The following is a 27559-nucleotide window of genomic DNA, read 5'->3' as shown; positions in this document are numbered from 1 at the left end:
AATGAATGCCAAATTGTGTTTTAATTATGAAATTAAAAACATAAAAAACTTTCCTAAAAGGCTAAGGACTAAAATAAACAATAAAAAACCTAAAGACTAAGATTAAAAAACCAAATGAAAAGAATATAGGTGTGTGCTTTTGCCGGGAAAAAGTGAAAATCAAGAAGGAAAAAAAAAAAAAACAACCACCAGTAAAAAATCATTTATCAATCACCACGACATGTCACACCATGAGAAAAAAAACGAGGCGACGCTTCTAATAACATGATAAAATAATATTTTTGGCCAATGAGATACACTGCATGCACCACTATAAGGTCACGAACACATTCTATGCACAAAAAAAACCAACATAAAAAGATAAACCCCCCTCCCAATGTAATGGTTTAAATATCATTTCATAATCTTATAAAAATATAAAATGCATAAACACCTTTGCCCCAGCAATTCAATTTTTTTTTAGCATGGAGGCAAAAAAATAATTATATTATTTTAAGAAAATTAAAAAGATAAAAGTAACCTAGGCAATACTTAATGACCAATTAGTGTTTTTAAAATGATAAAATTGCTCTTGAATAGTCAAAATTCTTTTAAAATGACAAAATCATCACTCTATAATCCATAATGTAATATAATGATTGATACAATAACAAAATAATGTCATCTATAAAAGTATCAAGCTATTAGACTTTTAACAAACATTTAAAATGGAATTAGTCCATACAAAAGAAACAACAAAAAATTACGGTAGTTTTTTCTAAGATTTAATTCTACAATATAAGTTTAGAAGGACTAAACCTCTAAAAATAGATTCAATAATTTTATACTAAGAAAATGGATATCTTTGGAAAGCTACGAATAAAAACTGATGATCTTTTTTTTATATATATATAACTTTAACTAAATTTAGATAAACTTAGATTGTGTAATTTTGTAACATATTGCAATTACGTTGTATCCTTTCAATATATACCATTAGTAACCTAAACAAACAAGTCTTTAGCATTATATTTTTTTATAAATTGAATTAAGTTATTTTGGGATTTTTTACCCGAAAAGAAATTATAAATATTTTTGAAGTTTAACTTATATTGCTATTTTCTTTTCTAAAAAATGTTGTTTTGAGTTATTTTTATTAAACATAACTCTAGCTTAAAAGTCACTTTAATTTATTATAATCCAAAGTTATTTATAAAAATAAATCTTGAATTATGATTCAAATAAAAATTCCAACTTTAGTTTTTAATTGATTCAGAATCCAAAACCGAAATGATGAACTGGGTTTAGTAGTCTCATCTCATCTCCGGTGACCATTAAGATTTTAAAGGCTCAGCCCAACCAGCCGAAGCAAGGATGGTATTGGTATTTGGTAGTTTCATCTTGCCCGCCAAAACCCACCATACTCAAACTGTCATACTACGACTACTGCCACCACCTGACCTTCTTGCCTTCCTTTGACTGTTAGGTTTTCAAGTTTCCTCTAACCAAACTTTCTTTTCTTCTTCCTCACAACACACAGATATATCCAATCAATGGACCATGGAAACCACCTCACAAAACCCTCCTCAGCCCTACATCAATGACCTTGCTGATTCCCCAACCAATGCCAACTTTATTATCTCTGACCACCATGATCTCCTCTCTCAGCTTCAATCTCTCCAACACTCTTTTGATACCATTCAAGGAAAATCCTCCTTGATGGAGGAAAACCTCCTCCTTTTCCAGCAACAAAGAGATGATGCGCTCGATAACAACACCCAGCTCAAATTAGCTATCCAAGAAGTTTCCCACGAGAGAGACTCTCTTCGTGACCAAGTTAGAGAACTCGAGGCCTCTTTCAAGGAAAAAGAAGATGGGCTTGTTAAAAGGATTGATGAGGCATATCTGACAATGGAAAAACTAGAAAAAGAAATGGAATTTCTTAGAGAGAGGAATGATAAGTTGGAGCTTGAGATAAAAGAGGCTAGGGACAAGAATGGGTTCTTGTTGAAGATCAATATGGATTTAGTAAGGCCTGTGAAGGAATCTTTGGTGAAAGTAACAGAGTGTGTACATGATGAATATTTAATTGAGAGATCTGATACTGAAGAGAACAGGGAAGAATTGGATCTAGATGATGAATTGAGGTCGGTCTGGGAGGAATTCAAGGCAATTGCAAGGCTGGCAGGTGAGGCGGAATCAAAAGTAAATGAGTTCAACGAGATGAAGAAGAAGGAAATAAGGGAATTGGAGAGTAGTGTGGTGAGTTTGACAGAGGAGAACCGAGACATCAATAGCTTGTTAAGGGTTGCTTTGGTGGAGAAGGAGGCTGTGGAGAGGAGTTTGAATAAGCTGAAAGGGAACAACGAGCAGAAGAGGGTGGCTTTGTTGCAGTTTGCAGAACGCGGGTTGCAGAGAGTAGGATTTGGTTTCATGATGGGAAGTGGGAGTAATGAACAATCCATGGAAAGTTCAGGAGCTGGTAGCAATACCACTAATGCTTCTGCTGCTGCAAGTTCTAAATCAGATAGCAGTGAATTTGAAGAGGAGGTTGTCAGTCTGGTATGTCTGATCCCATTATTTGCAAAGATAAATTTTAGATTAGTCTTGTATGTTCACATGGATCCATCTCATTTGTAATGGAAAATATGGCAGCTTTTAGCAAAAAATTGTGTCCAGTTTTCTGGTAGTGGGAATGCTAGATATCCTGTGCTGTGTCCATTAACATACGTAGAAGGAAACACCCTTACACGGTCTGACACTGCACATGTCGTTTACAGGCCTCAACTATGGAGAGAATAATGAAGAATTTACGGCTCGAAAACAGTCAACTAAGGAGATCTCTGGAAGAATCTAGGTATTTTAGTTTCTAACTGCTATGCCCGCGTATTTCTTTGCATATAAATGTGACTGCACATTAGGTTTTATTCAGAATAGAGTAAGAAAAGGAGAGGAAGATCTAAATGGTGTGAAACTTGGGTGGAGACAAGAGAAGCCACGGGACTGCATCTTTCTTAGACCACCGAATGCTTCCTATGAAAAAAAAGATGCTTGGTTTTGCTTGCTTGCTTGTGATTACTAATTGGTTTTTACATGTCAGGTCAGATGCTGAGCGATTACAAAGCCTTGTGCAAAAACAAGATAAAGAAATTGCAGAGAACACACTGTACATAAAGGAGTTGGAAAATAGAGAGAGGGTGCAAGCTCAAAATGTAATCATTGGTTTGATTGAGATTGCATGCATTCATAAAGCAAGCTCCTTTCCTTGCTGACTTCAATTCTTATGTTTCCTTTTTTACTTCCACGGCAAAGGTTGAGGAACTCCTGACAGAAATAAAAGAAAGTGAGGCAGAAGTTGTGAGATGGAGAGAAGCTTGCGAGCTGGAAGTGGAAGCTGCAAAAAAAGCAATCGAAGAACGCGAAAAATTGGTAAACAAAATCACTTCCACATTGCCTGGTTTTAAGAGAATTATTTTTTAAAAAAAAAGGGATGGGGGAGGGGGGGGGGGATGGGATTGAGGGGGCCAATGTCAGTGTTATCAGGTTGTTAGTGTTTTCCGATGCTGAATTCCATTTTGTTTTCAAGGCAAATGCTAAAATTGTTAGTGTTATCAGGTTGTTATCTTGAAACAAGAACTGGAGAAAACAAAGGCTAATTTAGAGATATCAAATGGCAAGTTAAAGCTGAAAGATGAACTAGCAGTTGCTGCAATGGCTGCCCAGGCAGCAGCAGAGAGGTCTCTGCAGCTAGCTGATAGCAGGGCTTCAGGACTTCGTCAGCGAATTGAGGAGCTAACAAGGCAAGTAGAAGAAGCAGAGAGCAAAGAGCGGAGATGCAATAAGGTCAGGCATATATGTTGGCCATGGCGGGCCATCAAAGCGGCCACAGCTAGCACTGCAAATAATAGAGTTCAGAATGCGAGACGACGAATGCTGCCAGAAATGCAAGCCTTGCTTCATCACAATGTCTGACAAGCATTCTCGTGAGCCTGATAAGTGTTATACCACCTGCATGGTGACGCTAGGAAATTGTGTTTTGTTTACATCCCTCCACTCTCCTTCTCATGATTTCTTGTATTCAAAGAATTTTTCATTTTTTCCTCTTTCCTTCAAGGCCTCTCTGTTACTTGTCATCCCTAATTGTCATGTCCCTCCATTTTTTAAACAGAAACACAATCTATCTTGTACCTCTCGAGTAAATAAACCTGTTCTTCAAATTTTTATCTCATTTCAATTGTGTCGCTTTTTACATTAAATTTGAAAAAACAATACAGTAGCAGATTAAAATTCAAAACGATGAATAATAATGCATGCTAAATTTATATATATATTTAGTAACCACTTTACAATCAATTCTAATTAAGTTTCAAAGCAACTTCCGGTCTCCCAAAGTAAATTATCTTCCAAACCAACATATTAATCATAGCTGCCATGCTAATCAAAGAGTCCCCCAACTTCCTTTTTAAGCCATCTTGTTACCTGCACTTCAAACAAAATATTAATAATAAACATAAATTGCATTTGGTTTTTTAGTGAACGTATTTGACAGACAGATTTTGAAAAGTCGATATGAAGACAGTTCTATAGGAATTAAAGAGAGAACCTGCTTGGCTGAGAGTCCGATGTCTTTCAAATCATCAAGCTGTTGACCGATAATGATTCTTAACAATCATTAACTAAACTACAAATGAAATAAAAAGACAATAACACCATGTGAAAAGCTTTTCCAAAAATGCTTACATTCTTAAAAGGCTCTGGACAATCTTCTCGAAGTTCAAGGATGTAAGTAGCTCTCTTTTCTCCAATACCCTGCATGAAGCATCACTCTAATTCATATCACATGCCAGCAATAAGACAGCACACATTGATATTTACAAAATTAGAAACGCTAATCACCTTCAATTTCCTCAATTCTTCCCTGTTAACAAAGAAGAGAGTACCAGGTTTAGTTTGTTAGGTGAAGATAGAAAACAGTAATACACAGGTATTAATGTTGCATAATCAACTATGAATAATTACTATAAAATCTCAGTTATGGTAGCTGCGAGTGTTATGTCACAATAAAGAAACAGCTTGGCAGCTTTCACAATATGTATATATCGTGAAATTTCTATCAAAATAGAAGTCAGATTATAGTTTAAGTACCTAAACAGAAGCAAACAAGAATTAAAAGTAGTACAGGAAGCATAATCAAAATTGACAGAGTGTACTTACTTGTCAGCTGTGTTCAACAATCTAAGATAATCTTGAACAAGTGAGTTCTACAACAGAACAAAAGGTTGATGTTAGCAATTGCAGATAAGCATTTGAAAAGAGGAGATAAAGGAAAGAGAAAGTAGATTTAACCTTCATCCCAGTGCTGCGGGCATTGAATTTTTCCCATGGACTACAAAAGCTTGTAATTTCCCTATTAGTTACTCTCATACTTGAGCTGGGAGTTGCTGGTTCCCCAATATCAGTTGAAGTTTGATTATGAAATGCATCATTTTTTGGAGTTATATCTATGCACGATGGGGTTGAGGAACATAGTAACTTCAAACTATTTGATAATTCTTGCAATTGTGCGCTAATGGGTGGCGATCCACCTAGATTGACAATTGAACTGTTGTTTTCCTTGTCTATTTTTGTACCTGGTAAAATAAGAAGATTACACAAGAGAACGGCATTATTGTCTATTGAATCATTAGTATCGTGTATTTTATTTTATACCTTCATCGAACATAGATAACTCTCCAGTGTAAAGCGCAGTTTTGTTTTGGTCCTTGTCAGTCTGCATGAGTAGATCATAACATACCATGAAAGATCTAATACTATTAACTAGGAGTTTTAAAAAGCATCTAGATCACAAACAAGGAACCATAAACAATTGTGGTTTTTTCCATGTCTAAGGCTCATTAAGTAAGTAGCTAATTACCTTATCAAGTACTGTAATTTCACAAGTACTAGAAATAGCTGGTGGAGAAGCTTCCTGAGAAAGAATTGGAATTATACTTGTATTTTTCTAAACATTATAAACAACAAAGATTAGGGCTCATCAAGTAAGTAGATAATTACCTTATCAAGTATTGTAGCTTCACAAGTAATAGAAACTGCTGCTACAGGAGAAACTTCCTGAGAAGGTATTGAACCTTTTAGATTTGTATTTTTTCTAAACAACATTAACTGTAAGACTAACAGTTAATTTTACAGCAAAGATTAGGGCTCATCAAATAAGTAGCTAATTACCTTATCAAGTATTGTAGTTTCACAAGTACTAGAAACTGCTGCTACAGGAGAAACTTCCTGAGAAGGTATTGAAACTTTTAGATTTGTATTTTTTTATAAACAACATTAACTGTAAAATTAACATTTAATTTTACAGCAAAGATTAAGGTTCATCAAGTAAGTAGCTATTTACCTTATCAAGTATTGTAGTTTCACAAGTACTAGAAACTGCTGCTACAGGAGAAACATCCTGAGAAGGTAATGAAACTTTTAGATCTGTATTTTTTATAAACAACATTAACTGTAAAATTTTGATGTTCATTGCCTGTACCCACCACAGAAACAGAGTTTGAATCCTCATGAGCGAACAATGATACAGCTTCCTGTATCAGATATTAATCGCTCAGACATTTGCAAGATATTATAATCTAAAAAAGACGTGAAGATAACTAAAAGCAGTTGAGGGAAAACATTACTACTTCCAAAGATGATGCTTCTTTGGCAACATTTGAAGTGAGCTGCTCCTGTACAAAATGAAGCTTTATCAGCAACTGTCATGAAAATACCAAATGCATTCCTTTGATAGATAATAACAGGGAAAATCTAGATAAACCATACCTCTTCATGCATTACAGATTCAACTGTTGGAACATTGTTTGAGGAACTTAGCTGCACAGTAATCTAGAGAGGCTTATCAAAAGTCAGAACTGTATTTAATTTCTTGTATAACAGATCATTCATTCATTTTAGCTATACAACAAGTGCTCCAGGGATGTAAATTTACTTCCCCTCATACAAAAACTTTTCCAAACAAAGTCTCACATCCTAATACATGAACTCAGAAGATTATTCTATTCTAGGTAAAGCTAGAAATACCCTTCAGAGTCCTGCACTGACTATTGAAACATTGTTTATTTCTTATATAACATAGCCATTCATTTTAGCTTTACAACAACAGTACAAGGAAATGTATGTCTTCTTCCCATGGCATAAACACTTTTCAAAAACAAACTCCCACGACGCAATACATGAACTAAATAGATTAGCCTAGGTGTTTTCTTTCAATTACCTAAAGATTTTACTTGTATGTATGATTTTCTTTTGTTTCCTTTATCATTGTTTCTTCTTCTTTTTCTTGACGCAGTAAGAAAACTGTTTAGTGGATACTAGGAACAAAGTAGTAAGAAACCAAGTACCTTCTGAGATATCAAATCACTTGACTCATCAAACAGTTTCCTTCAAGTAGAAAAAAAAATCAATTGGAAACGGTTGGAGAACAAAATGCCTTGTAATTTCATTTGACAAGGTATGATAGAAAATACCTAGCTTTCAGTGTGGAAGTTGAAGAGTGTGCTTTTTTTCCAGAAATGTGCCCTCGAGACACAGTTTGTTTCTTCAAAGAAGTGGAAACACTACCAAGCATCCGGCTATTATGTGAAGAAGGCACCATTGGTCTTGCTGAGCTGCTGGCTTTCTTTGTGGAGTCTGTGATAGCCCAAGTAGTTCCTTGACAAGAACGAGATGCTAATTTCACCATGTAAATAGATTCTTGGCAAAAAGATGGGTTCTGCATTCAGGGGTGAGAAATAGAACAACTGAAAACAAAAACTATGACTTAAAAAACTATCATGAAATTGAACAAGCCAAAACTCACTAAGCAAGTGACCATCAAAATTCTGCCAGCCCCTCCAAGTGAATCTTGCAACATGGTAGTGATCTTACTTTCCCGGTATGGCACATGAGTTTCATTTGCTTTCAAAGAGTAAACAACATTATGAATGGCATGAATGGACTTATTAATATTCCTTGTACTCTCAACCAAATTTTGTCCATCAATACTCTTCCTTCTAGCATCCTGATAACCTAAACACAACAACAATGACAAGGATGACAACCAAGGATTTAGACTCTTAACAAAAAAACCAAATAAAAAAATGAAAATGCATACAAAAAGAGTTTGGTTTTAACCTGCCAAGTCAACAAAATTCAATTTGCTGACAGAAACGTCCAACTTTTCTCCACCATGAGACGATACATATACTATCAACCCTTTATGACTTCTCTTGGGAAGTTCAGTCACTGCTTTCTGAATCGATTTACGTGGATTAGTCCCACCACCATAGAAATTGTGAAATTGAGACATGGATGTCACCGGAACCTGAAACAAAAGACATCGAAAACAAATAAAACAACAATTCAATTGCAACACAGAGACCATCATCAATAGCATCTCAGACCAAAATCAAACCATAGCTACTTTATAAACATTATCACACCTGAGACAGTCCTTTTAATTGTGTTTTTCCATGAGCATCCTTCAATACAAAAACTTGTTGTCGATTGGGATCCAACAAGTCGTTGACATGATGATCTTGATCAACCTCATAAAAGGAAACGGCAATGGACTTCCCGTTATCCGCAGCCAATCGAAGCATTTCATCCACAGCCAACACTGTCAGACCCGGTTCATCATCCTTACCCTTGAGAAAATCAAACAACACCTCTCACTCTCACTCTCACATGTCAGCAAATAAATAAAAAATTGATGATAATAACAAAAAACGAGGAAAAAGACCTGAAAGAGGTAGGATTTTCCAGTGCCCCTTGCTCCACAAGCAATAATCGTGGCATTACGGCCATCAAAAACTTCATTAATAAAAGGCTTAACTTCTCTTTCAAAAACCAAATCATTTTTCTCGTTTTGGTCGTAGCAATAATCCACCACATAAGCCTCCTTCCTACCACCACCACCACCACTACAACAACAACAGAAAATCAACAAAAAAAAATGAATACCTAATCTAGAGTTTTCCATCCAACCTAAAAAGCCAAACAGGGCACAAATGCTACTAACCTAACAAAAAAATTAATTAGAAAAAAGATAAAATAATTAATAACCTGGCAGCAACTGGTCGGTCTCCAAGAGAAAAAGTGAGAGAGTGAGAAAAAATGCCGTCACGTATGTTATTGTGAACGGAAAACCAAGAAGTTGAAAGACCGTCAAGATGTGAGGAACCTCTGATTTTGGCAATGACGCGAACCTTGGGGTTGAGGTTGAGGTTTTGCTTTCTTGCTACGCCACTCATCTTTACTCTTCTTCTTCTTCTGCCTTTTCTTCTTCTTCCTTACCTGGTTGATTGAGAGAGAGAGAGAGAGAGAGTGTGTGTTTGAATTGGTAGATAGAGATATAGAGAGGGAGATTGAAATGGTAGATATTTTGTAGTGATTAATTTGATGATAATAAAAAAGGAAAGAAGGAAAGAGAGACGTTGAAAGAAGGAAGGGCTCTGCTGTTTCTTTTCTGTTTTTCTGTTTTCAAATTTTGATTTTTCTTTCACTGCCGCTCCTCCCCTCCCCTCCCCTAGAAAGAAAGAGCCGTACGTAGTGCACAATTCAATTTGATTAAACGCTGCGTTTTGTATCCCTATATTGAACTTCTTTTCTAAAGATGTTAGATGCCACGTGTTATTCCCTCTCTCTCTGTTCTTTTTCCAAGGAAAAGAACAGAGAGAGAGGGAGAAACCGATAAAGGATTGGAAGGAAGAAGTTTATTGCCGTGTGAAGGAGGTGATATCGCCGTGTGATGTGGAGGCGTTGAACAAAGGAAAGGGGGTTGACTCGAGTGTCACTCACAGATTGAGGCCTTCAAGTCTTCTTCTTCTCTCAACAATCCTCCTCCTCCTACCTCATCTCCGGAATCCCAAACAATGTCAGCTTGAGCAATTTCGGATCTTTCTGGTTTAAAAGGAGAAGCTTCTTCTTGGATTTTCACGGTGACCCTCTTGCTCCACGCCTCCATTTTCTTTTAAATGCATTTTGGGCCAATCTTCTAAAATCCTGGAATTTCTTTGCTGTCTATCAGTCTGTGCAATGATGAATATAACAACCGGCATCTCATGCAGGCCATTTAAATTTTAAACAGCCACTTCCCATCCACAGCAGAGTTATACAATTCATTGCAGAGTCAGATAGGTCATAACTTACGAGGTCCACAAGACGATACGAGCTCCATTGAGTTTTGGAGACTGAAGAACTCTTCACTGTAGAGACAATATCTATGAAGAGTTTCTTGATTTGAATAAATCAATGATTCTACTATATTCTTTTTTAAAAAAATCCTTTTCAAAACTGCTGAAGGTTTATCAGCAGAAACTACAAAATATTAGCTCCAAGTTAATGAACAAGAAAGGTTCGAGCTTGCCTTTCAGCATGCATTACAACTCTTCCTGCATGTCCCGTAGTAATCAGGGGAACCAACCATATATACAGGGTTCTTTTGGCATTCTATGAGAGCAGCTCAGCTCGAACAATTTTCATCGGTGGTTGCTGCCTTAAAAAATCTTTGCCCCTTTTCTGGTGTAACAGTAGCTACAAATCTCTTAAACAATAGAATTTTTTTAGTACAAATGAAATCAGATTCATTACTATTTACACAATTTTAGTCTTCGGAAAACCATTAATGTCTTACAATAATTAATACCTCATCAGAAGTGCATCCGTGGTTGCCGCCAATAACATCATCTTAGCATTAACTATTTATATTTTTCACCTATAATCCTTTGAATAATGGACTAGTGTCTCTTTCCGCAAACATAACCCCTCCTCTCTCTTTTTCATTTTTTTTTTCAAGTTGAAAATAATGATCAATCATCCCTTTGTGATTTCTTGAGAACCATGTGACCAGATTCATCTTTTTCAAAAAGGCGTTCAATCAATTCATCCCAGTTCTCTCTTGTCTTCGAAGAGCCAAGAGAAGATTCCCCACTCCATCTGTGCGAATCCGCCACCTCATTGAAAGTTCCATACTTGGAAGATGAATAGGCATGGGGAACTTCGAGTGTAACAGCTCTTTGTAGCGCAGCCCTGTGCTCCTCTTTATGTTCTCGGGCCAGAGTCTCCTGTCGTTCCATCCTTTGCTTTGCTGGGATCTCCATGATATCATCTTTCTCTAACATTACCTGAGTGACCAAGGAGAGCAGGATGCCAAAGTCAAGATGAAAGCAATTTCTTTAAACCAAACTTGAAGGAAACTTGAGCACATGGTGCGGCTGCAACTCGTATAAATAGCAACAAGAAAATACCCATACCAACTCGCATCCCTTATCTCAAGCTATCAATGATTTGCACTCAGGAAAATGACATGACCAAGATATCGTGCCTTCTAAGTTCTAGCCAAACCAGCTAAAGTGCATTAAAAACCCATATAGTTTTTGTCAGCACTTGAGTGAATTCAGTAGATCATTAAAAAAACCCGTTGTGCAACTTCAAATGATTGAACCTCGTTCATTTCAGTTTGATTGCTGTAGATTTACATATCACTGAACTTGCAACATACGGACATGAAGATCAAGTTACGGAAGATAGGCTATTGAAGTCCAAGCATTCATCCCCTCACCCTCACAACAAACTTGCAGAGGAGAAAAGTGTGAACTAGATAGTCCAGGATTTTGGCATCTTGTTTCTGACTAACAAAAGTTTGCCACTTTCAGACCAGCAAACGGATCCTCTCAACAACCAACATGCAAGCAAAACAACAACAACAACAACAACTATTGCCTTGAAACTTGGCATGAACCAGAAAAGGATAAGTTTAATACCAAGAAATTGAAAACTTACATCCATAGCCCTCTGGGCTTCTCTTTCTATCCAAATGATTGAATGATCAGAAGTAGCATTACAAGAAAGAACTATATGCTCAAAACGCCCATCTACTGGCACTGCTGTCCTCACAACTGGGGGGAATCTTCCCGATCTGCAACCATTGTCAAAAACTCAAAGATGTCAATATCTACTGGATCTAAAAACGGGTCAATGCAACAAAGCACATGAACAGTGCACACGATGTAAGTAATACCTGTTAGTCTTTCTTTCGACAATGTGATAGAGGCGACCAGGTGCATACAGTCTCCTTGGGTCTTTGATCACTTTCTCATCCAGTATACATGTATCCCTCATGCACCTCAAACATAGTAGGCAGGGCAAACTGTTGAAGAAAAAGAAAACTAGCAGAATCAGTGAGTTGGAATAATATTGGATATTACACGATTAAAAATAAGAAAAAAGGAAAGGGGAAGTTTCATAGTCTTTAGACTATCAAATAATCAATGCCATCACCTAACTACATTCTTAGTTAACAATTGCCTTTTGCTAATATAAGTTCAAGCACTTAGTTCTACAAGCCTCCCTTTTGTTAACCTTCCATTAGTTAATTCAGTCCTGTGGAACCACAATCAAACATTACAGAGGAAATAGAGAGCATTGCAAGTGTTTGGTGCAGATATGGTCTAGCTTTTCAACAAGATTAGCAAAAACTTTAATGAAACAAAATGTAATTGAAAAACATGATCTGTACCAGAAAAGATACTTGAAAATGTCTTCCAAAGGCGTGGCTATCCGTGGTAAGAAATCATCCTGGTTCAGTGAAATAATTCACGACATTTAGCAACTTCATCAGTGGTTCTTCAGATAAAATACCCTTGACAAGCAGAGGCAAGTATATCCATGAGTACCAATGCTCTCCAAACAGTAACTCATGGATAGACTTAAAGTTTTAACGCAAAAAAAAATGTTATGTGAATGAAATATTTCAACCCCTTCATTGCAATAAAACTCAAGTCATTTTGCAGCAGCAGTTCATGGCCTTGCCACCTATTAAATATTTTATTCTCTTACCAAAAACAAGGAAATAAAAGCTTCAAATCAAGGGGCACCAATACTGGGGTTTCCCTGTGAATAACATTTTTCATATTGATCAAATATGAAATAATAAGAAGCTACAGCAAAGAGAATATTTTCATAGAAAGAAAGGTGCACAGTAATATCACAGATTGATAATGAAGGGTTTTGGCAATGCAAAAGGAGGGCAAAGTTTTGTTAAGGTTTCTTTAGATGCCTATCTTCAGATTGTTTTCCATGTATATGAAATGGATAAAAACTTGCCTGAAGCACTACAGAATTGATAACATCTGCATATCTGACAGCCAAATTAAGTGACATACATCTTGCAGGTGCAACCGCGTAGCATCTGATCCTCCTTCTGTCAATGTTTCCCAATTTATCACGATGTAGCACTACCAATAGTGTCAGCATTGCTGCTACACCAGACCCTAGAGAATGACCTGTAAAAGTCAGTGTGTAATTTGGATACTTCTCCACTAATTCCTTCAAAATGTCACACTCCACATCCAAAAACCAACCAGCAGCCTTCAATAGCCCATTGTGGACGTACCCACCATCAATTTTCCTTTTCCCTAGCTTATTATCCAAAAGTACAGCATAGTCACTCTCCTTTGAAAACTTAAGGCCCTTAATGGCTAGAACTATATCAGCATGGTCATGATCAAGATACAGTATATATGGTGGCGCCCTTCCATGATTATCTTCATACGTTCTTCTTAGGATTAACCAATCTGGGTTTATTCCGTACCCTCCAGGAGGTTCCCAGAGAGGGTGTTGAGGATCATCTTCATAAACAGCTAGTATATAGCGGCAAAGGCGAGGAACCGGCTCAAATTCTTCAGCAGTTGCAAGACCCCAAGTTTCACTGTCATGACCTGCAGTGTGGAGACATCGTTTCCACGCCCAGCGAGCACAAGCTAGACAACACACACCCTCAAGCAGAGGTCCGCCACATAAGATTGACATTGGTGCCTAGAGTCTAATCACACTAACATAGATCAAGAGGCGTGGATTTAGCAGGATATTGCCAAAAAGAACCTCGGGAAATAATATCAGGTAGATGGATGATTCGAAATGTGCCTCACTGCAAGATGAGAGAATTCAATTGAGCACCAGTTTGAGTGCTTTAAGACACGTATTAGATATTAGAAATCGATTCAAAACGTGAGGAGAGATTTCAAAGAGAATTGAAAATGCTGAATTTTCCATTCCTAGAAAATGTGCTACGGCTATAAACAAAGTAAGATGAGTGGCAGAAAGACCAAGTTCACATCACATACAAAATATTATGAGCAGTAGAAACAGAATCACACACCAGAAGCTTCCTTCCAATAACAAAATGGCACAGGATTTCAATTGTCAAATCAAATAAGAATAGAGTGGCAGCAATGGAAATTCTAGAACGCAATACAAATAACGAGAGAAACTTGATCAGTAAAGAATATGTACAGGAGTGGAAACACCACTCGCCAAAGCTTGAAACTTTACAATTTAATGGAGAACCCAGAAGATGACTATTTGAAAAAAAAAAAAAATTGATCTGGGTCTCCAGACTCTCCACTACTAAGGTTCGAGGTCAAAGCTTTTGATACTCGTAAAATTAAAATGAAGAGAAAACACGACAAAAGTAAGAGATACCCTTGAGCAGAGTTTAGTTGAGCAGGTGAAAGATGAAAACTTTACAGGGCAACATCCATGGAAAACACAGAAAAGATTCCATTCCATCCATCCAAATAATTTGAAGCATGCGCTTTCTTACACTGCTAAGAAGAGGACAGCTTTCTCCTCCTCCTCCTCCTCCTTCTTGGTGAGAGAGATTGAAATGTATAATTCTGTAGACTTGTTGGTGGTAATGGTATTGCTGAGTTGTATTAATTGGAATTGAAAAGAAAAAAGAAACAGAAAAGACATAAGTGTTACAGCCCAGTTGCAACTGCAAGTCAAAGGGAGATTAGAGTTGTTCAAACTGCAACAGGCTTAATAATTTCTACTCCTTCATATATATATAGGAATGGGAGGACAGGACATGGACATCAACAAGCAGATGAGGGGGAGAATGGAGTTCTGTTCTCATTGTCATTGGAGTTTGAGTGGAGTTAGAAGCCAATGATTCTTCATCTACAAAGATACGTACTCTTTTTACAAATTAATATTTAAAAGCTAACAAGTATAAATATCCTATGAGAACAGTTTAGGAGTGAGGTTGGATTATATTTTTAAAAATATTTAAATTATATTTTTGAAAAAAAATTTAAATTAATACCTTTTTAATATTCTTTTATTTTGTTGTTAAGAAAATATAAAAACATATATTATTTTATAAAAAAATACTTTAAAAAATAATTTCAAATAAACTCGTAATGTAAAGGGGTGTGTGTATATACGAAAGTTTAACCCTTAGAAGAATGAAAGAATTATAATCTCATTGGACGGTAAAGAAGGGTTAACGGACTAACCTCAAACGTGTCCATTACCTTAAAAGTTAAGAATACATTTGTTTCCGTGTGAAACAATCACAACAAAATAAATATTTAATTATATTAGAAACACAATTTATTTTCAGTGGTACTTGGTACAAATCACGTTCAAAAATATAAAATTTGTCAAAGCAGCTCCAAACTATTTTTTTTTTTTTTTAATGTTTAGTGTTTTAATGATCACTGCAATTCACTTGCATTGTTCACATTCACGTGAACAATATAAGTGAACAATGTGAATGAATTGTAATGATCATTTAAAACAATGAATAGTGTAAGTGAAATTTAGAATAAACAATTTTTTTTCTAGTATATTTAATTTTTATATAGTTTTTTTTTTAAAAAAAAACTTAGAGTGAATTAAATTCATTCACACTGTCATGTGAATAATATTTATTTTTTGAAAAACTAGTGTAAAGTGAATTAAATTCATTTGCACTGTAATATCAATTTTATTCATGATAATATTTTATCTAATTTTATTGCATGCTCAAAAAATTATAAAAACTGTACTTTTTATCGGATGAATTTTGTTCGTAATGGAATTATAGATGGTTTAATGAAACAATGAAAAATATTTTGTATAAAGTATTATTTATTTTATAATATAATAACAATAGTTAAATCTACAATATTTAAATTAAAAACCATCAATATTAATATATATTTTTTAAAATTATTTTATAACCTCAATTTCAAAAGTATTATTAAACAAACACATTAAATTATTTTATATTCAACTTTAATTTCAACCATAATTTTAACTAAATATATATAAATATTAAATCAACCTTAATAAAAATTACATTTTATAAAATAAATTTTTTAAAATTATAACTATAATAGCTATCATAATATCAAAATCTAAAACTATAGCCCAGCTTCACTGCGTTTTCGAAAATTCTCAATTTAAGTATTTTTTTTATTTTAAAAAAATAAAAATCGGCGGTTACTGTTAGCTTCTAAATGGGCTGGGTTAAGAATTTTGCTTCAGAAGAGCCCGTTTATAAAGGAAACGAAAGCCCTTTTACTAATAAATTGAAATACTAAATTACCCCTCAGCTCTCTCTATAAACTATAATTGTATATAAAACCCTAATTTTTCTGCTGCTTCTCATACTTGCCGCTGCTACTAATCTGACAGGTACTATCACAAATCCAAACTAGGGTTGTAATTTCATTTCTTTCTCTTGTTTTAGGTTGTCAGGAAATAAAAAAATGGAAAATTTAGATCGCTTAATCCGTCTGTGCTGTGATTTCCCGTGCTTTTTTTCACATGAAGCTAATATGCCTTTTTCTTTATTATTTATTAGTTTGCTGATTCGATTGTAAATATACTTGACCTTGGTTTTCCCTTTTATGCATTCTTATGATTTGTGGTATTGAGGCTTTGATGTCCTTTGTTTTGTGCTGGATAGGTTAGAATGTAGCTAGAGTAAAATGCGCTAAACTTTAGTGTGATTCAATACTTGGATTTGGAATGGCTTGAACCTGATTCATTCAACTTTGGGATGTTGGTTTGATTGTGTGCTGAAATGATCGATCTTTTCTGTTTCAGCAATGGCTCCAAAACAGCCGAATACCGGTCTCTTTGTGGGTTTGAACAAGGGGCACGTAGTTACTAAGAAGGATTTAGCTCCACGTCCTTCTGATCGCAAAGGGGTATGTAACTTCTTATCAAGCAAGTTTCATGGTTACTAACTCTGAACTTCTTTTCGCTTTAGGGACTACATTGCTATTCTTCCCTAGATTTATCTTTGGACATTTTAGGCCACTTTAGATAAACAATTTGTTCAATAAGACTTTTTTTTTTTGTATAATAAATTATGGATATGATGTGGTCTCTTTCCCATGTATGAGTTGAGTGCAGAAATCTAGCAAAAGGGTTCTCTTTGTCAGGAGTTTGATCAGGGAAGTTGCTGGCTTTGCACCATATGAGAAGAGGATCACTGAGCTTCTCAAGGTTGGCAAGGACAAACGTGCTTTGAAGGTGGCTAAAAGAAAGCTTGGGACACACAAAAGAGCTAAGAAGAAGCGTGAGGAGATGTCCAATGTTCTCCGCAAGATGAGGTATATTTCTAGGATATCCTGTTTTCCTTTCCTTGTTTTACCTGATGTGTTTGATTGATTTGCAAAAAAAAACGTGCTTTTATGCTATGTAATGATTTCTTATTGCCTTCTGTGGTAATGTTTCTTGCAGGTCTGCTGGGGGTGGTGAGAAGAAGAAGTGATTTGATTTGAAGTCTCTTGCTATTAGATGCTAGTTAGAGGAACGGATTTGTTTAGTAGCAATGCTCAGTAACTTGTTTATTTTAATTTTCAGCAAATTCTGTTGTTTTTTTATCCAGAACTAAATGTTGTGTGCCTCCTTGATGATCAGAATATGTTCAAATTAACTGCAGCTATTTGCATGGGTGATTTTGGAAATTAACTTGGTTCCTTTTTGAAACATATATTATTAGGACTATGAGAGATAAGATTACAAAAGCATGCATCATTGATTTGGTTTGTGGTTCATTGCTCATCACTTCTAAGAAAAAGGTTAATGCTCACATTAGGAGCTAATGCCTAATGCTCTCGAGTCTTTACCTATATATGGATTCTGCTAGTGCAGATCGGCTTTTGCCTTCCTGACAAACTTTTTAGAGGCATGAATGCACCCTTCCACGTAGTCTCGTGCTTTTCTTTTATCGGGGGTGTTTGGCAGCTTGGCTAGAACACTCCTTACCAAAAATTTGAAAATTTATTTATTTATTTTGTGTTTTTGTATTGTGTTTTAATGTATTAATATCAAAAATATATATTATATTAATATAATTCTCATCAAAAATCATTTGGAAACTTTAAACACTACCGCTCAACTCCATTGCACTCCCCAATAGATTCATCCTCGACCCTGTTCTATAAGCTTGGCAGGCATGTTGGCCGCGGTGCAAATTGTCGAGAGATACATGCGCTTAAGCTACTAATCTTGCATTTCAGAGCACGAGAATATGGAATCATATAATTATAGCGTAAATCTTAGTGGAATTTATTAGTAGAAGTGGGATCTTCATGGTCGGACTTGAACAGGTAAGGAATCGTAGCAGAAGGAAATGAGCATGTTGATGCCCGTGCAATTCTCATTTAAACGATCCATATATACTCACAAATCTCACGAGCGCGGATATCATTTTCATTTCACAGTAATTAAAATACAGAGCTACATTTTATTTGAGATGGTAATTTGTGGCAACACCCAACTAACATTTTCAAAAGAGGGTGAAGATTATGAAAGTTGATAAACGAATATTACATCTCTAATTTCTCGGTAATAGTTGCCTGCAAAATTTATTACTGGTACAGTGAGAAGAAACTGGAGGTCAGGACAGGGCAGTATTCACGATTTGAACTTCTGTGTGAGTTTCTCCACTCCCTCCCTGCAATCTTCTGCCACCCGCTTTGTGCTTTCCTTGACAGCCAAACTAAAATCTGCAGTATTTTGCCGCAACTCTTGCACTGATCCTCTTGCCTTCTCCTTGATGGCAAAACTAAATTCAGTTGTGTTCTGCTGCAACTCTTGTATTGATCCCCGTGTCTTTGAGATGGTGGCTTCTTTAAGTTCTTTGGTCTGTGCATATGCCTTGGCAACCCACTCTCTCAGAATTGAGATTAAGACCTGAACCTTCTGTATGATTTTATCAATTACTTCTCGAGACTTCCCTTTAACGTTATCTGCCATTAGCTTGAGCTTGTCCACCAAGTTCTCAGCCCTGTTAACAGTTCCTTCAGCAGAAGAGACTTGTTTTCCAGCAGTCAGCCATGTAACTCCAGTAGAACTCTCTTCATCTAGACTGCTGTCAACAACCACCTTGATGCCATGCTTCTCCCACCGATATCTAGCCTCTTCAAGGGCTTTTGCCTGCTCTCTTGCTCTTTTTGCCTCATCTTCAGCCCAAGCCCTGAATGATAACATAAAAAATGAAAGACGGTTGTAATTAGTTAAGGCCACGAGCTCTGAATGATAATGTAAAAAATGAAAGATGTAATTAGTTATGGTGATGTTTTTAGCAATCAGGCAAAAGAACTAAAGTCGAGGACAGCATGAGAACTCCATTTCAGGTTTATATTGGCCGGTCATGCCACAGGCAGTTATTATTTTCTTACCTGGCCATAGATAAGGCTTTCCGCTCAACCTCTAGGTCATACTGTAATCTAGAGATCTCCTGCTTTTCACTCTCAGCTTCCTTTTGAAGCTTGCTAATCCTTTCTTTTTCATATGATATCTCCACCTTGTTGCTCAAAAGGCTTTGCAACTGCTCCTCCACTTCACGCCTTAACTTTGAAAGAACTTCCATTTCAGATTCAATAGCAATGCGTTCCTTCATCAAGGCAACACCATCCTTCTCCCTCTCAGCTCTTAACCTTTCTAATTCACACCTTGCCTCTTCAGCCATTCTCTCTACAGCATTAATCTTTTCCCTCTCCATGGAAAGCTCCTTCTCAAAACTTTCATTTATATCCTGTTCAACTTGAGCTACTAAAGCACTGTGGGCAGAAACAGCATTTTCTGCCACAGATTCTGCTTCAATGCGTGCAAGCTCTTCACTAACTGTGTCAGAAGCCTCACCAGTTGCAAGAGCAACAGCAGCTTGGGCCTTTGTGACAGGTTTATCAGGCTGGAACAATCTCGTGCAACCTTTAGGGAGACACATAGGAGGGGGTTGGTGGGTTAGGCATCTCAATTATCCAACTCAACACAAAATTAAGAAAATATGACTGCAGGCTAACATGACTCACCGAATGCAAGTGATATAATTCCTTGATCTCCTGCAGACAAGTCAGCTACAAGTGCAGGCCATGCATCTGGGTTTATCTTGTCAATATCTCTAAACCCAGAAAGCTTGTATAGCATCTGTAAGCAATTGCAAAAGAAAGATAAATGCAACACTCACTCAAAACATTTTGACTAAATATAACACAGTAGCAAACGAGATGGATTAAGAAAGAAAAAGCCGTGACCTTTTTATCTGCTTCTGGAAGTTGTCTTTTATCTAGGGCCATCTTCCAACTTACAAGGTCCTGGCGTGATAAAGGGCTGCAGTGGCAAAACTTGATGAGTACAATAACAAAGAGATGAATCATAAAATTGTAAACAATAATATTGCTGCACATATTTGAAACAAAAGACAGAAAAGTCCTGGTAGATTCTTTCATGGTGGATTCCAAATGATACAACACTTAATGCATGATGATGTTGAGCTTAGCCAGAGGAGAAATTTTGCACCGCAGTCTCTTGCATGACACCATAATGCCAAGGCTAGGTAGCATCGTCATATATGATGCATAAATACTATAAATACTAATTAGAGAACAACTGGAAGTTAACATAGCGGCTCTGAATTCTAGAAAGGACAAAGACCAGCCTAATTGTGAGCATGGGACTATAAATTCATCAAGGATTAAACAGGGTATCAAAATCAGCACATTTAATATTGCAGGGTAAAACTGCTATCACCTTTCAGCAGCAAAGTAAAATGGACCTTGGTTTTCAACTGAAGAAGAAAACAAATCATGATTTGAAAGCTTGCTTGAGATAAATCCTGCTTCAGCTAAGCCTAAAAAGATACAACTCGGTTAACAAATACAATGCTGTGAAACAAAGCTTTTCCACTAAAATTATAATTGAAGATCTTAGCTGCAATTCAAACCTTGAATGGATGAAAAATCAGGGTCATCAGGTGTGATATCATCAAACGCAAGTTCAGTAACATTCTCTATGTACATTGCAGGATATACTTTTGACACTGTGCTCCTTCAAGCAATCAGAAGGCAGTCAAAACACATATTTTAAGCTTCTGAAGAAAATTTTGCATTGCTCGTTGGATGCTAATCCTCAAGCTCAATGCTAGACAAGTCATCCTATTAAGAAAGATGCATACCTTGAAAGAACACTGCTAGCAGCAACTAACCAGCGAGCATATTCACGGCGTGTACATAGATCACTAGGTTGAACATCAGCCTCAATAACCTGGAATAAATTTATAAAAAAAGAACAAAAGAACAAGAACAATTTTAAATTGGTAGTCCAAATTTTTCAATACAGTTTATACACACTGGTCGCCCCACCATCACTCTAAGATATTGATAAGCAAAGACATTAGCAAAGAAGAACCTTCAAAACTTGCAATGCAGCAAATGTCTGTCCCTGAAGCTGATCAACAACTGCAGGAACTAGAACCTTTCCAGGAAGCACCTGCAAGGCTGCAGAAACTGCAGATGGAGCAGGTATACCAGCAGAGGAGAAAGAAATTTCAGGAGTTGGAAGTTCAAAAAATGGTTTGCTTTCCTTCATCTCATTATTAGCAATTATGGCTTTTTGGTTTGCAAACTCAGACACTGTTCCTGAGAAATCACTTTCATCTAAGTAATTCACTTCCCGGGAAGAACTATTTCTCTCGGCTGAGTTCTGTGTTGTATTGCTCAGATCAAGATTTTCTTTGGTTAAAAGCAAGGCTACAGCTTCTGTATCATCTTCAGGAACAAGTTGAGGTTCTGAACTTGAATCCATGGGTGAACTGTCTGAAATATTCACACCCATAGGCTCATTGGGTTCAAGAACAGTGGAAGTAAAAGAATCTGATGAAGGATCGGAATTCTCATTTATCTTCGAGACATGCAATTCACTTTGGTGGTCCGTGTTAAGATTTGTTATATCTGGCACGTTGCTAAGTTCGACATTAACAGGATTTTTATCTACTTCAAAAGTTGATACAGGGGAAATTGCATTAATTTCAGAACTGGGCAAATTCTCTGAGCTGGGAGTCATTTCAGGAGCAATAGACTTGTCATCAAAACTTGATTCATATTGTAAATCTTCTTGAAAAGAATCATTATTACCGGTACCACTGACCCTAGTAGCATAATCAACATCGTCTACAGTCAGGGTCTCAGTGCTGTCACCAAGTACATTTTCACTGGGTGCTTCATTAAGTTCTGGAAATGAAGAAAGATCTGTTTGTATATCTGTCTTGCTTTCCAGATCACTATCATTTCTGTCCTCACTTTTACTCTCCTCAACTTTATCATCCTCCATGTCAGAGGCCAATGAAACTTCCTGCTGAGTTGTGAATGGTTCCATCTGTTGTTTTGGCCCTGTATTGAGCATTATAATTAAGCATTGGTACAGTTGAACACCAAGGAGAAGAGAAATTCAAAAAATCCATACATTTTTGCAAAGCCTATCTGTTTGTTATACACAGGACATTCAAACCAGAAGCTTAGGAAACAGTAGCCAGAAGACTGTGTTAGCATACAATTGAGCATTTGTTGTTTATTTCATTTCATTGTTTACTGTTATTATTTTTATTTTTTTATTTTTTTGTTGAGCAGAAAAAACAACATCATATGGTCTATAGTTTTGATATTTTTATATCAGTACTGGCCAATTAATTCTTCTAAGAATAGAAGCAGCAACTTACTGGAAGTGCTCCACTTGCTTAAAGACAATGCTGCAAAGGTAAGCCCTGCAAATAGAATGACCCCGGCTACTCCAGCTCCCACAATCCCTGAAAGCAAACTACTTCCAAAGTGTTATCAGTCCATTAAAAACACATAAATGAAACCTTTATAACCATTCTCACTTTCACACGGAAATGCAGTAATAATCATCCAACAAAAGAGTTCATATGCAAAGAAAGTATCAACCGAATCAACAGCAACAAAGATAATAGCTTTGTTCAGCTATACTCAGTATCATTCACTAATATGATTATAGTTAAAAAGCAGCAAGCACGGATCCTAAGACCAACAAATTAAAATAAAACCCCAATACAAACTTTGCCTAATACACCAAAACCAACCCCCTTGAAAGAGCTACTAAATTTCACATTTTAATCTTAAAGAAAGAAAAAAAGCATATCCATGATTCATTTCCCAGAACTACCACAAAAACAACATCAAAAACTAAACATTTAGCCTCCCTTTATGCCAACTTTTCTCAATCGCAATTAAACATGGACAATTACAGATTCTAAATAAGAAAGGTAAAAAATCAGAAGAGCACAAATTTTGCCAAGTAGGCTAACTTTAACCACTTGAGAGAGCTACATTTTGCATTACAAGCTAACAAAATTAAAACCCATAATCCATTTCTCAAAATTAACTTTTTTTTTCAAAAAAAAAAAGGAAAAAATCAAAACTTTTAAATTCATTACCTCTAAGCCATTTCTTTCTCTGATTCTCAATAGACTGATCACTATCATGATCCGAATCAGACCATCCAGCAAAATTATCCGCAGCAGAACTCGACCCAGTCCACGAACCTCCATCAAAACGCCGTTCATTTTGAGGCAGGAAGAGCAAGCGAAAGCTACCACTACCTACCTCCTTGTTCCTCATCCAAGGCCGTGTTTGTGTTGGAGGCGATATTCGACGGTTATGGCAATTCATGGCTAACCGAAGCTGTAGAGAGGTTGGAGAACAGGTGGCAGCCATGGATGATACCATGGTGGGTTTTTGTTTGATTTTAGATTTATGTAGTCCGAAATTGAGATTGGGGATAAAGGAGAGGTTTTGATTGTTTATTTTGAAGGAGAGGCCAAAAGAAAGCTTTTTTTTTTTGTTTTATTATCTATCTATCTATTTCGAGGACAGTGAAGAGTGTTTGGTTTCCTTTTTTTTTTACCTGTTTTTTATATTTTATTTTGTGTTTGAGATTGTTGTACGGTTTGAAAGTGTTTTTTATTAGAAAATATATTAAAATAAATTTTTTTATTTTTTAAAAATTAATTTTAATATCAATACATTAAAAATATATAAATTTATTTTAAATAAAAAATAAAAATTTAAAAGATATAATTTATACCATATTTTTAATACATTTTTAAATTTGTGGGTCTTTGTCGTGGATCATAAAACATTTTTATTAATTACAAAAAACACTCATGCAATGCAATAGATTTTTAAAAAGCTTTTAAAAAATGAAATTCGAGGCATAAATCCATGCAAGAAAAATAAATAGAAAACCTGTAAAAAAATGATTTAAAAATAAAATAAAATTTTCAGTCAATTACATATGGATGAATAAAAGAAAAAAAATGATTTAGATCAATCTACCAAGCAAGTTAGTTATATAAGTTAGATATTGAAATTGAATTTAAATAAATAAATAAAATATTATATGTAGAATTCCAAACAAATCTAGTATTAAATGATAAAATTAAAAAAAAGTTAAATAAAAAAAATAACAGGAAAAAACCAAGTAAACCAAACTCTGCTATTTGGATCACGTTAATGAAACAATATAATAAAAAGCAAACCAGTAAACATGATATAACTCAATTCCAAATAACTTAATATTGAAAGATAGAACACAAAAAATATTAAATTTAAAAAGAGCAACCCAACAAAAAATTGAGTCAACTTGAGAAACTTGTGGTCTGAGTGTTATGATTGCGAAAGACAAATAGAAAGAAATTCAAAAAGTCACAAAGTCTAACAAAAACCCTCAACCTTAAAGGACAAAAAAAAACATAATTATCAACCAATATAATGTTGACAGATAAACTTAAAAAAATATATCAATTTAAGAAATTGTAAAAATAAACGAAGAACAAAAAAGAAAAGGACCTAGAACAACCCAGATCATTTTAAGTTCACAAAACATCACCTAGAAGGCATATAAAGAGAAACTAGAGCTTGATCGCTAATTATTATAAACATTGAATGATAAAATAAAAAAAAAATCAGCTTAAAAAAAAAAAACAAGCAAACCTTCTAGACCTAGGCCAAGGTCTCAAACTCACAACTCATTAAAATTATATATTTAAGTTGAATTAAGAAATTCAATTCCAACTAGTTTGATATTAATTAACCAAAGTATATCCATTAGATAACAAATAAGAAAACCTGTGTTATTTTTAAAATAAATAAAAAATCACACAAAAAACAAACAAATAAAAATAACAGAGCCAAATGTTTAAAACAAGAGCTTGAAGAAAGAAAAAATAAAACTAAACAAACTCGAGAAAACCTCCCTAACCTGAGTTAATCTCAAAAACACAAAGCATGTGAAATCATGGATCTAGATTTAGTTAAGAAGCCCAATTTTTCATTAATATAATGTCGAATTATAAAATAAAAAAATATATAAATTTACAATATCTGCTAAGGGAAAAAAATAGTAATAAGAAAAAAATGATCAAATTTGACAAAGAAGAAAACTTGAAGAGGATGAAATTTTAAGAAAAATAAAAAATTTACCTAAAATAAAACAAATAGCAAAATAAAATAATGAGGACTAAAATTGAAAAATTTTAAAAATAAAGGGGGGGTGACATTGAAAATGAAAATGAATTTTAATTTTATAAATTGTTTTAATTTTTTTTTCAAAATATCAATGGATGGTATCTGAAAAAAAAAAAATCAATTCAAAACGTTAGCGAAAGAAACCAACAAAAAACAAATAAAAATATTTGAGATAATTTGGGTCATGTTCAAGACCAACAATGAATTCTATAAAAATGAAATATATAAAAAGAACGGAACCCAAACTCCAATTGAATAAATGTTAAAAGATGTTTTTTTTTTTTTAAAAAAAAAAAGCTTAAATCAGGGGAAATAAAAAAATCAAGCAAACCTAGCGCAAACCTCCTAAAACTGATTTAATCTCTGAACTCACAATCGTGAAATCTTGGACAAGATTCAATTAAGAAGTTTAATTCTTATAAAATTTAATGTTGAAAGATGAAATCGTGAAAAAAATATTGACTGAAAAAAATTTCTATAATAAAATAAATAAAAATAAAAAAAACGATAATCAAATTTGATATGAAAATAAAACTCAATAAGGATGAAATTGTAAAATAAAAATGACCTCAAACAAAATAAATAGTAATAAATAAAATACAGACCTGATTAAAAAATTAAAGGGGGTAAAATTGAAAATAAAATTATAATTTTATAGATTATTCAAAATAAAATAAATGGTAATCAAGGCCCCGTTTGTTTGCAGGAAAGTGAATTCATTTTGGAAAATGAATTCCGGGGAAAGTGAATTCCTAGAAAGTGAATTCCGGGAAAGTATTTTCCGATGTTTGGTAGTGTTATGGAAAACATTTTCCAGTGTTTGGTTGTGTTATGGAAAATGAATTGGAAAATAATTTATTAATAAATTAATTTTTTTTTTAAAATTTATCTAATATATATATATATATAATATTTAATCACTTACAATAAAAAAAATAAAATCTAAAATGTATAATGATGATTTTTTTTATTATATTCTATATTCATACATAGCTTATTTTATAAAATATAACTATATATATCATATCATATCATATTATAAAGAAATAAGCTTATGAAATATTTTTTACTATTCTATGAAACCATTTATAATTTCATTACGTATGAAATACATCCGACAAAAACTATAGTTTTAATAATATTTTAGCATGTAATAAAATTGGATAAAATATTAAGGTATAAAATTCACTCTAAACTATTTTTTTTTTAATGTTAAAAAAAAAAAAAAAAAAGTCCCCGCAGGCAAGCGAACAGTGCACTAAAACTGCACTGTTCACTATTTTTTAGTGAACAGTGTATACAATACACTGTTCATGTTAATTGCACTATTCAATGAACAGTGCAATTAACATGAACAGTTACATAAAAACATGACAACGCAGCATTGGCCCACGCCAGGAAAGTGTTTTCCGAGAATTAAAAACAGAAAACACTTTCCTTATGTTAAACTTAACATTTTCCTTTGACTGGAATTACATTTCCTTTGACTCACTTTCCATGTATTGCCAAACATGGGAAAGTGAGGAAAATGGTTTCCAGGAAAGTGAATTCCTGGAAACAAACAAGGCCCAAAAGAACATTGATCAAATGATAAGAAAAAAAAAAATTTAAGGTGTTAGTTTGAAATTTTGTAGGGGTTGTTGTGGAATTTAAGGAAGAAAGAGAGAAGATGAGGAAAAACAATAGTGGCTAATGCTAAACTAACGATGCATCTTGCGCACTTGTCATCCTATCATAAAAGGAGTGCTGAGACCTTCAAAACATCACTACGGAAAGCAATGTTTGGTGACCAGATGACCTCACACACGCTATCCATTTTTTTTAATATCAAATATTTATTAAAATATAAAAATCCCAAGTTAACCTGAAATTAATAAAATGAATAAGGATGACAAGACCAAAACACTCTCGAATGATAGTTTTGTTTATTTTGA

General features: G+C 34.7%; 5 protein-coding genes across 14 annotated transcripts; 2 read left to right on the top strand and 3 right to left on the bottom strand.

Moving 5' to 3' along the window:
- The first annotated feature begins 1436 nt into the window (after window positions 1-1436).
- On the top strand, window positions 1437-4207 carry LOC118056273 (uncharacterized protein At3g49055). The gene is made up of 5 exons (XM_035068440.2): window positions 1437-2541; window positions 2760-2836; window positions 3080-3191; window positions 3292-3408; window positions 3595-4207. The coding sequence occupies exons 1-5, from the start codon at window positions 1540-1542 to the stop codon at window positions 3949-3951; spliced, it is 1665 nt and encodes a 554-aa protein (XP_034924331.1). The 5' UTR covers window positions 1437-1539; the 3' UTR covers window positions 3952-4207.
- Window positions 4208-4296: 89 nt separating this feature from the next.
- LOC118056272 (kinesin-like protein KIN-10C) lies at window positions 4297-9672 on the bottom strand. Of its 7 annotated transcripts, none has more exons than XM_035068433.2 (21): window positions 9082-9672; window positions 8759-8939; window positions 8460-8663; window positions 8152-8341; window positions 7838-8046; window positions 7506-7750; window positions 7380-7419; window positions 6802-6864; window positions 6660-6707; window positions 6519-6566; window positions 6377-6433; window positions 6205-6261; window positions 6034-6090; window positions 5894-5947; window positions 5689-5749; window positions 5326-5609; window positions 5194-5240; window positions 4876-4897; window positions 4720-4788; window positions 4583-4621; window positions 4297-4458 (listed from the first exon to the last, which is right to left on the bottom strand). In XM_035068433.2, exons 1-21 carry the CDS (start codon window positions 9267-9269, stop codon window positions 4414-4416), a joined length of 2208 nt encoding a protein of 735 aa, XP_034924324.1. In that variant the 5' UTR covers window positions 9270-9672; the 3' UTR covers window positions 4297-4413. The 7 variants fall into 7 exon arrangements, with proteins under 7 accessions (XP_034924324.1, XP_034924326.1, XP_034924327.1 ...); XM_035068435.2 differs by having other exon boundaries at window positions 6663-6707; XM_035068436.2 differs by having other exon boundaries at window positions 6802-6852.
- Window positions 9673-10532: 860 nt separating this feature from the next.
- LOC118056274 (uncharacterized) lies at window positions 10533-14979 on the bottom strand. 3 transcript variants are annotated; one of them, XM_035068442.2, is made up of 6 exons: window positions 14500-14979; window positions 13123-13945; window positions 12536-12594; window positions 12038-12166; window positions 11800-11935; window positions 10533-11141 (listed from the first exon to the last, which is right to left on the bottom strand). In XM_035068442.2, the coding sequence occupies exons 2-6, from the start codon at window positions 13825-13827 to the stop codon at window positions 10827-10829; spliced, it is 1344 nt and encodes a 447-aa protein (XP_034924333.1). In that variant the 5' UTR covers window positions 13828-13945; window positions 14500-14979; the 3' UTR covers window positions 10533-10826. The 3 variants fall into 3 exon arrangements, with proteins under 3 accessions (XP_034924333.1, XP_034924335.1, XP_034924334.1); XM_035068444.2 differs by having other exon boundaries at window positions 14545-14979; XM_035068443.2 differs by having other exon boundaries at window positions 14621-14979.
- Window positions 14980-16425: 1446 nt separating this feature from the next.
- LOC118056270 (large ribosomal subunit protein eL36y) lies at window positions 16426-17739 on the top strand. The gene is made up of 4 exons (XM_035068432.2): window positions 16426-16482; window positions 16897-17000; window positions 17209-17408; window positions 17539-17739. Exons 2-4 carry the CDS (start codon window positions 16899-16901, stop codon window positions 17567-17569), a joined length of 333 nt encoding a protein of 110 aa, XP_034924323.1. The 5' UTR covers window positions 16426-16482; window positions 16897-16898; the 3' UTR covers window positions 17570-17739.
- Window positions 17740-18480: 741 nt separating this feature from the next.
- Window positions 18481-23977, bottom strand: LOC118056269 (uncharacterized). Of its 2 annotated transcripts, none has more exons than XM_035068430.2 (10): window positions 23534-23977; window positions 22799-22885; window positions 21493-22472; window positions 21260-21348; window positions 21029-21132; window positions 20836-20935; window positions 20340-20415; window positions 20118-20232; window positions 19485-20016; window positions 18481-19279 (listed from the first exon to the last, which is right to left on the bottom strand). In XM_035068430.2, exons 1-10 carry the CDS (start codon window positions 23823-23825, stop codon window positions 18718-18720), a joined length of 2937 nt encoding a protein of 978 aa, XP_034924321.1. In that variant the 5' UTR covers window positions 23826-23977; the 3' UTR covers window positions 18481-18717. The 2 variants fall into 2 exon arrangements, with proteins under 2 accessions (XP_034924321.1, XP_034924322.1); XM_035068431.2 differs by having other exon boundaries at window positions 22799-22896; window positions 23534-23552.
- Window positions 23978-27559: the final 3582 nt, after the last annotated feature.

Source organism: Populus alba, chromosome 15 (genome assembly GCF_005239225.2).
Source record: "Populus alba chromosome 15, ASM523922v2, whole genome shotgun sequence".
Lineage (NCBI taxonomy): Eukaryota > Viridiplantae > Streptophyta > Magnoliopsida > Malpighiales > Salicaceae > Populus > Populus alba.
This window is presented reverse-complemented; position numbering and strand designations above follow the sequence as displayed.

Excerpts from the sequence above, each read along its gene's own strand:
- LOC118056273 (XM_035068440.2), top strand. The coding sequence starts at position 1,540 with ATGGAAACCACCTCACAAAACCCTCCTCAGCCCTACATCAATGACCTT. Across the intron at positions 2,837-3,079 it reads AGATCTCTGGAAGAATCTAG|GTCAGATGCTGAGCGATTAC; the intron begins GTATTTTAGTTT and ends TTTACATGTCAG. Across the intron at positions 3,192-3,291 it reads AGAGGGTGCAAGCTCAAAAT|GTTGAGGAACTCCTGACAGA; the intron begins GTAATCATTGGT and ends TCCACGGCAAAG.
- LOC118056272 (XM_035068433.2), bottom strand. The coding sequence starts at position 9,269 with ATGAGTGGCGTAGCAAGAAAGCAAAACCTCAACCTCAACCCCAAGGTT. Across the intron at positions 4,622-4,719 it reads GTCCAGAGCCTTTTAAGAAT|CTTGATGATTTGAAAGACAT; the intron begins GTAAGCATTTTT and ends ATCGGTCAACAG. Across the intron at positions 4,459-4,582 it reads TCGGACTCTCAGCCAAGCAG|GTAACAAGATGGCTTAAAAA; the intron begins GTTCTCTCTTTA and ends TTTGAAGTGCAG.
- LOC118056274 (XM_035068442.2), bottom strand. The coding sequence starts at position 13,827 with ATGTCAATCTTATGTGGCGGACCTCTGCTTGAGGGTGTGTGTTGTCTA. Across the intron at positions 11,936-12,037 it reads GTCGAAAGAAAGACTAACAG|ATCGGGAAGATTCCCCCCAG; the intron begins GTATTACTTACA and ends CAATGGTTGCAG. Across the intron at positions 11,142-11,799 it reads AAGCCCAGAGGGCTATGGAT|GTAATGTTAGAGAAAGATGA; the intron begins GTAAGTTTTCAA and ends TTGGTCACTCAG.
- LOC118056270 (XM_035068432.2), top strand. The coding sequence starts at position 16,899 with ATGGCTCCAAAACAGCCGAATACCGGTCTCTTTGTGGGTTTGAACAAG. Across the intron at positions 17,001-17,208 it reads GTCCTTCTGATCGCAAAGGG|AAATCTAGCAAAAGGGTTCT; the intron begins GTATGTAACTTC and ends AGTTGAGTGCAG. Across the intron at positions 17,409-17,538 it reads AATGTTCTCCGCAAGATGAG|GTCTGCTGGGGGTGGTGAGA; the intron begins GTATATTTCTAG and ends TGTTTCTTGCAG.
- LOC118056269 (XM_035068430.2), bottom strand. The coding sequence starts at position 23,825 with ATGGTATCATCCATGGCTGCCACCTGTTCTCCAACCTCTCTACAGCTT. Across the intron at positions 22,473-22,798 it reads AAGCAAGTGGAGCACTTCCA|GGCCAAAACAACAGATGGAA; the intron begins GTAAGTTGCTGC and ends TGCTCAATACAG. Across the intron at positions 20,233-20,339 it reads TTCCAGAAGCAGATAAAAAG|ATGCTATACAAGCTTTCTGG; the intron begins GTCACGGCTTTT and ends AATTGCTTACAG.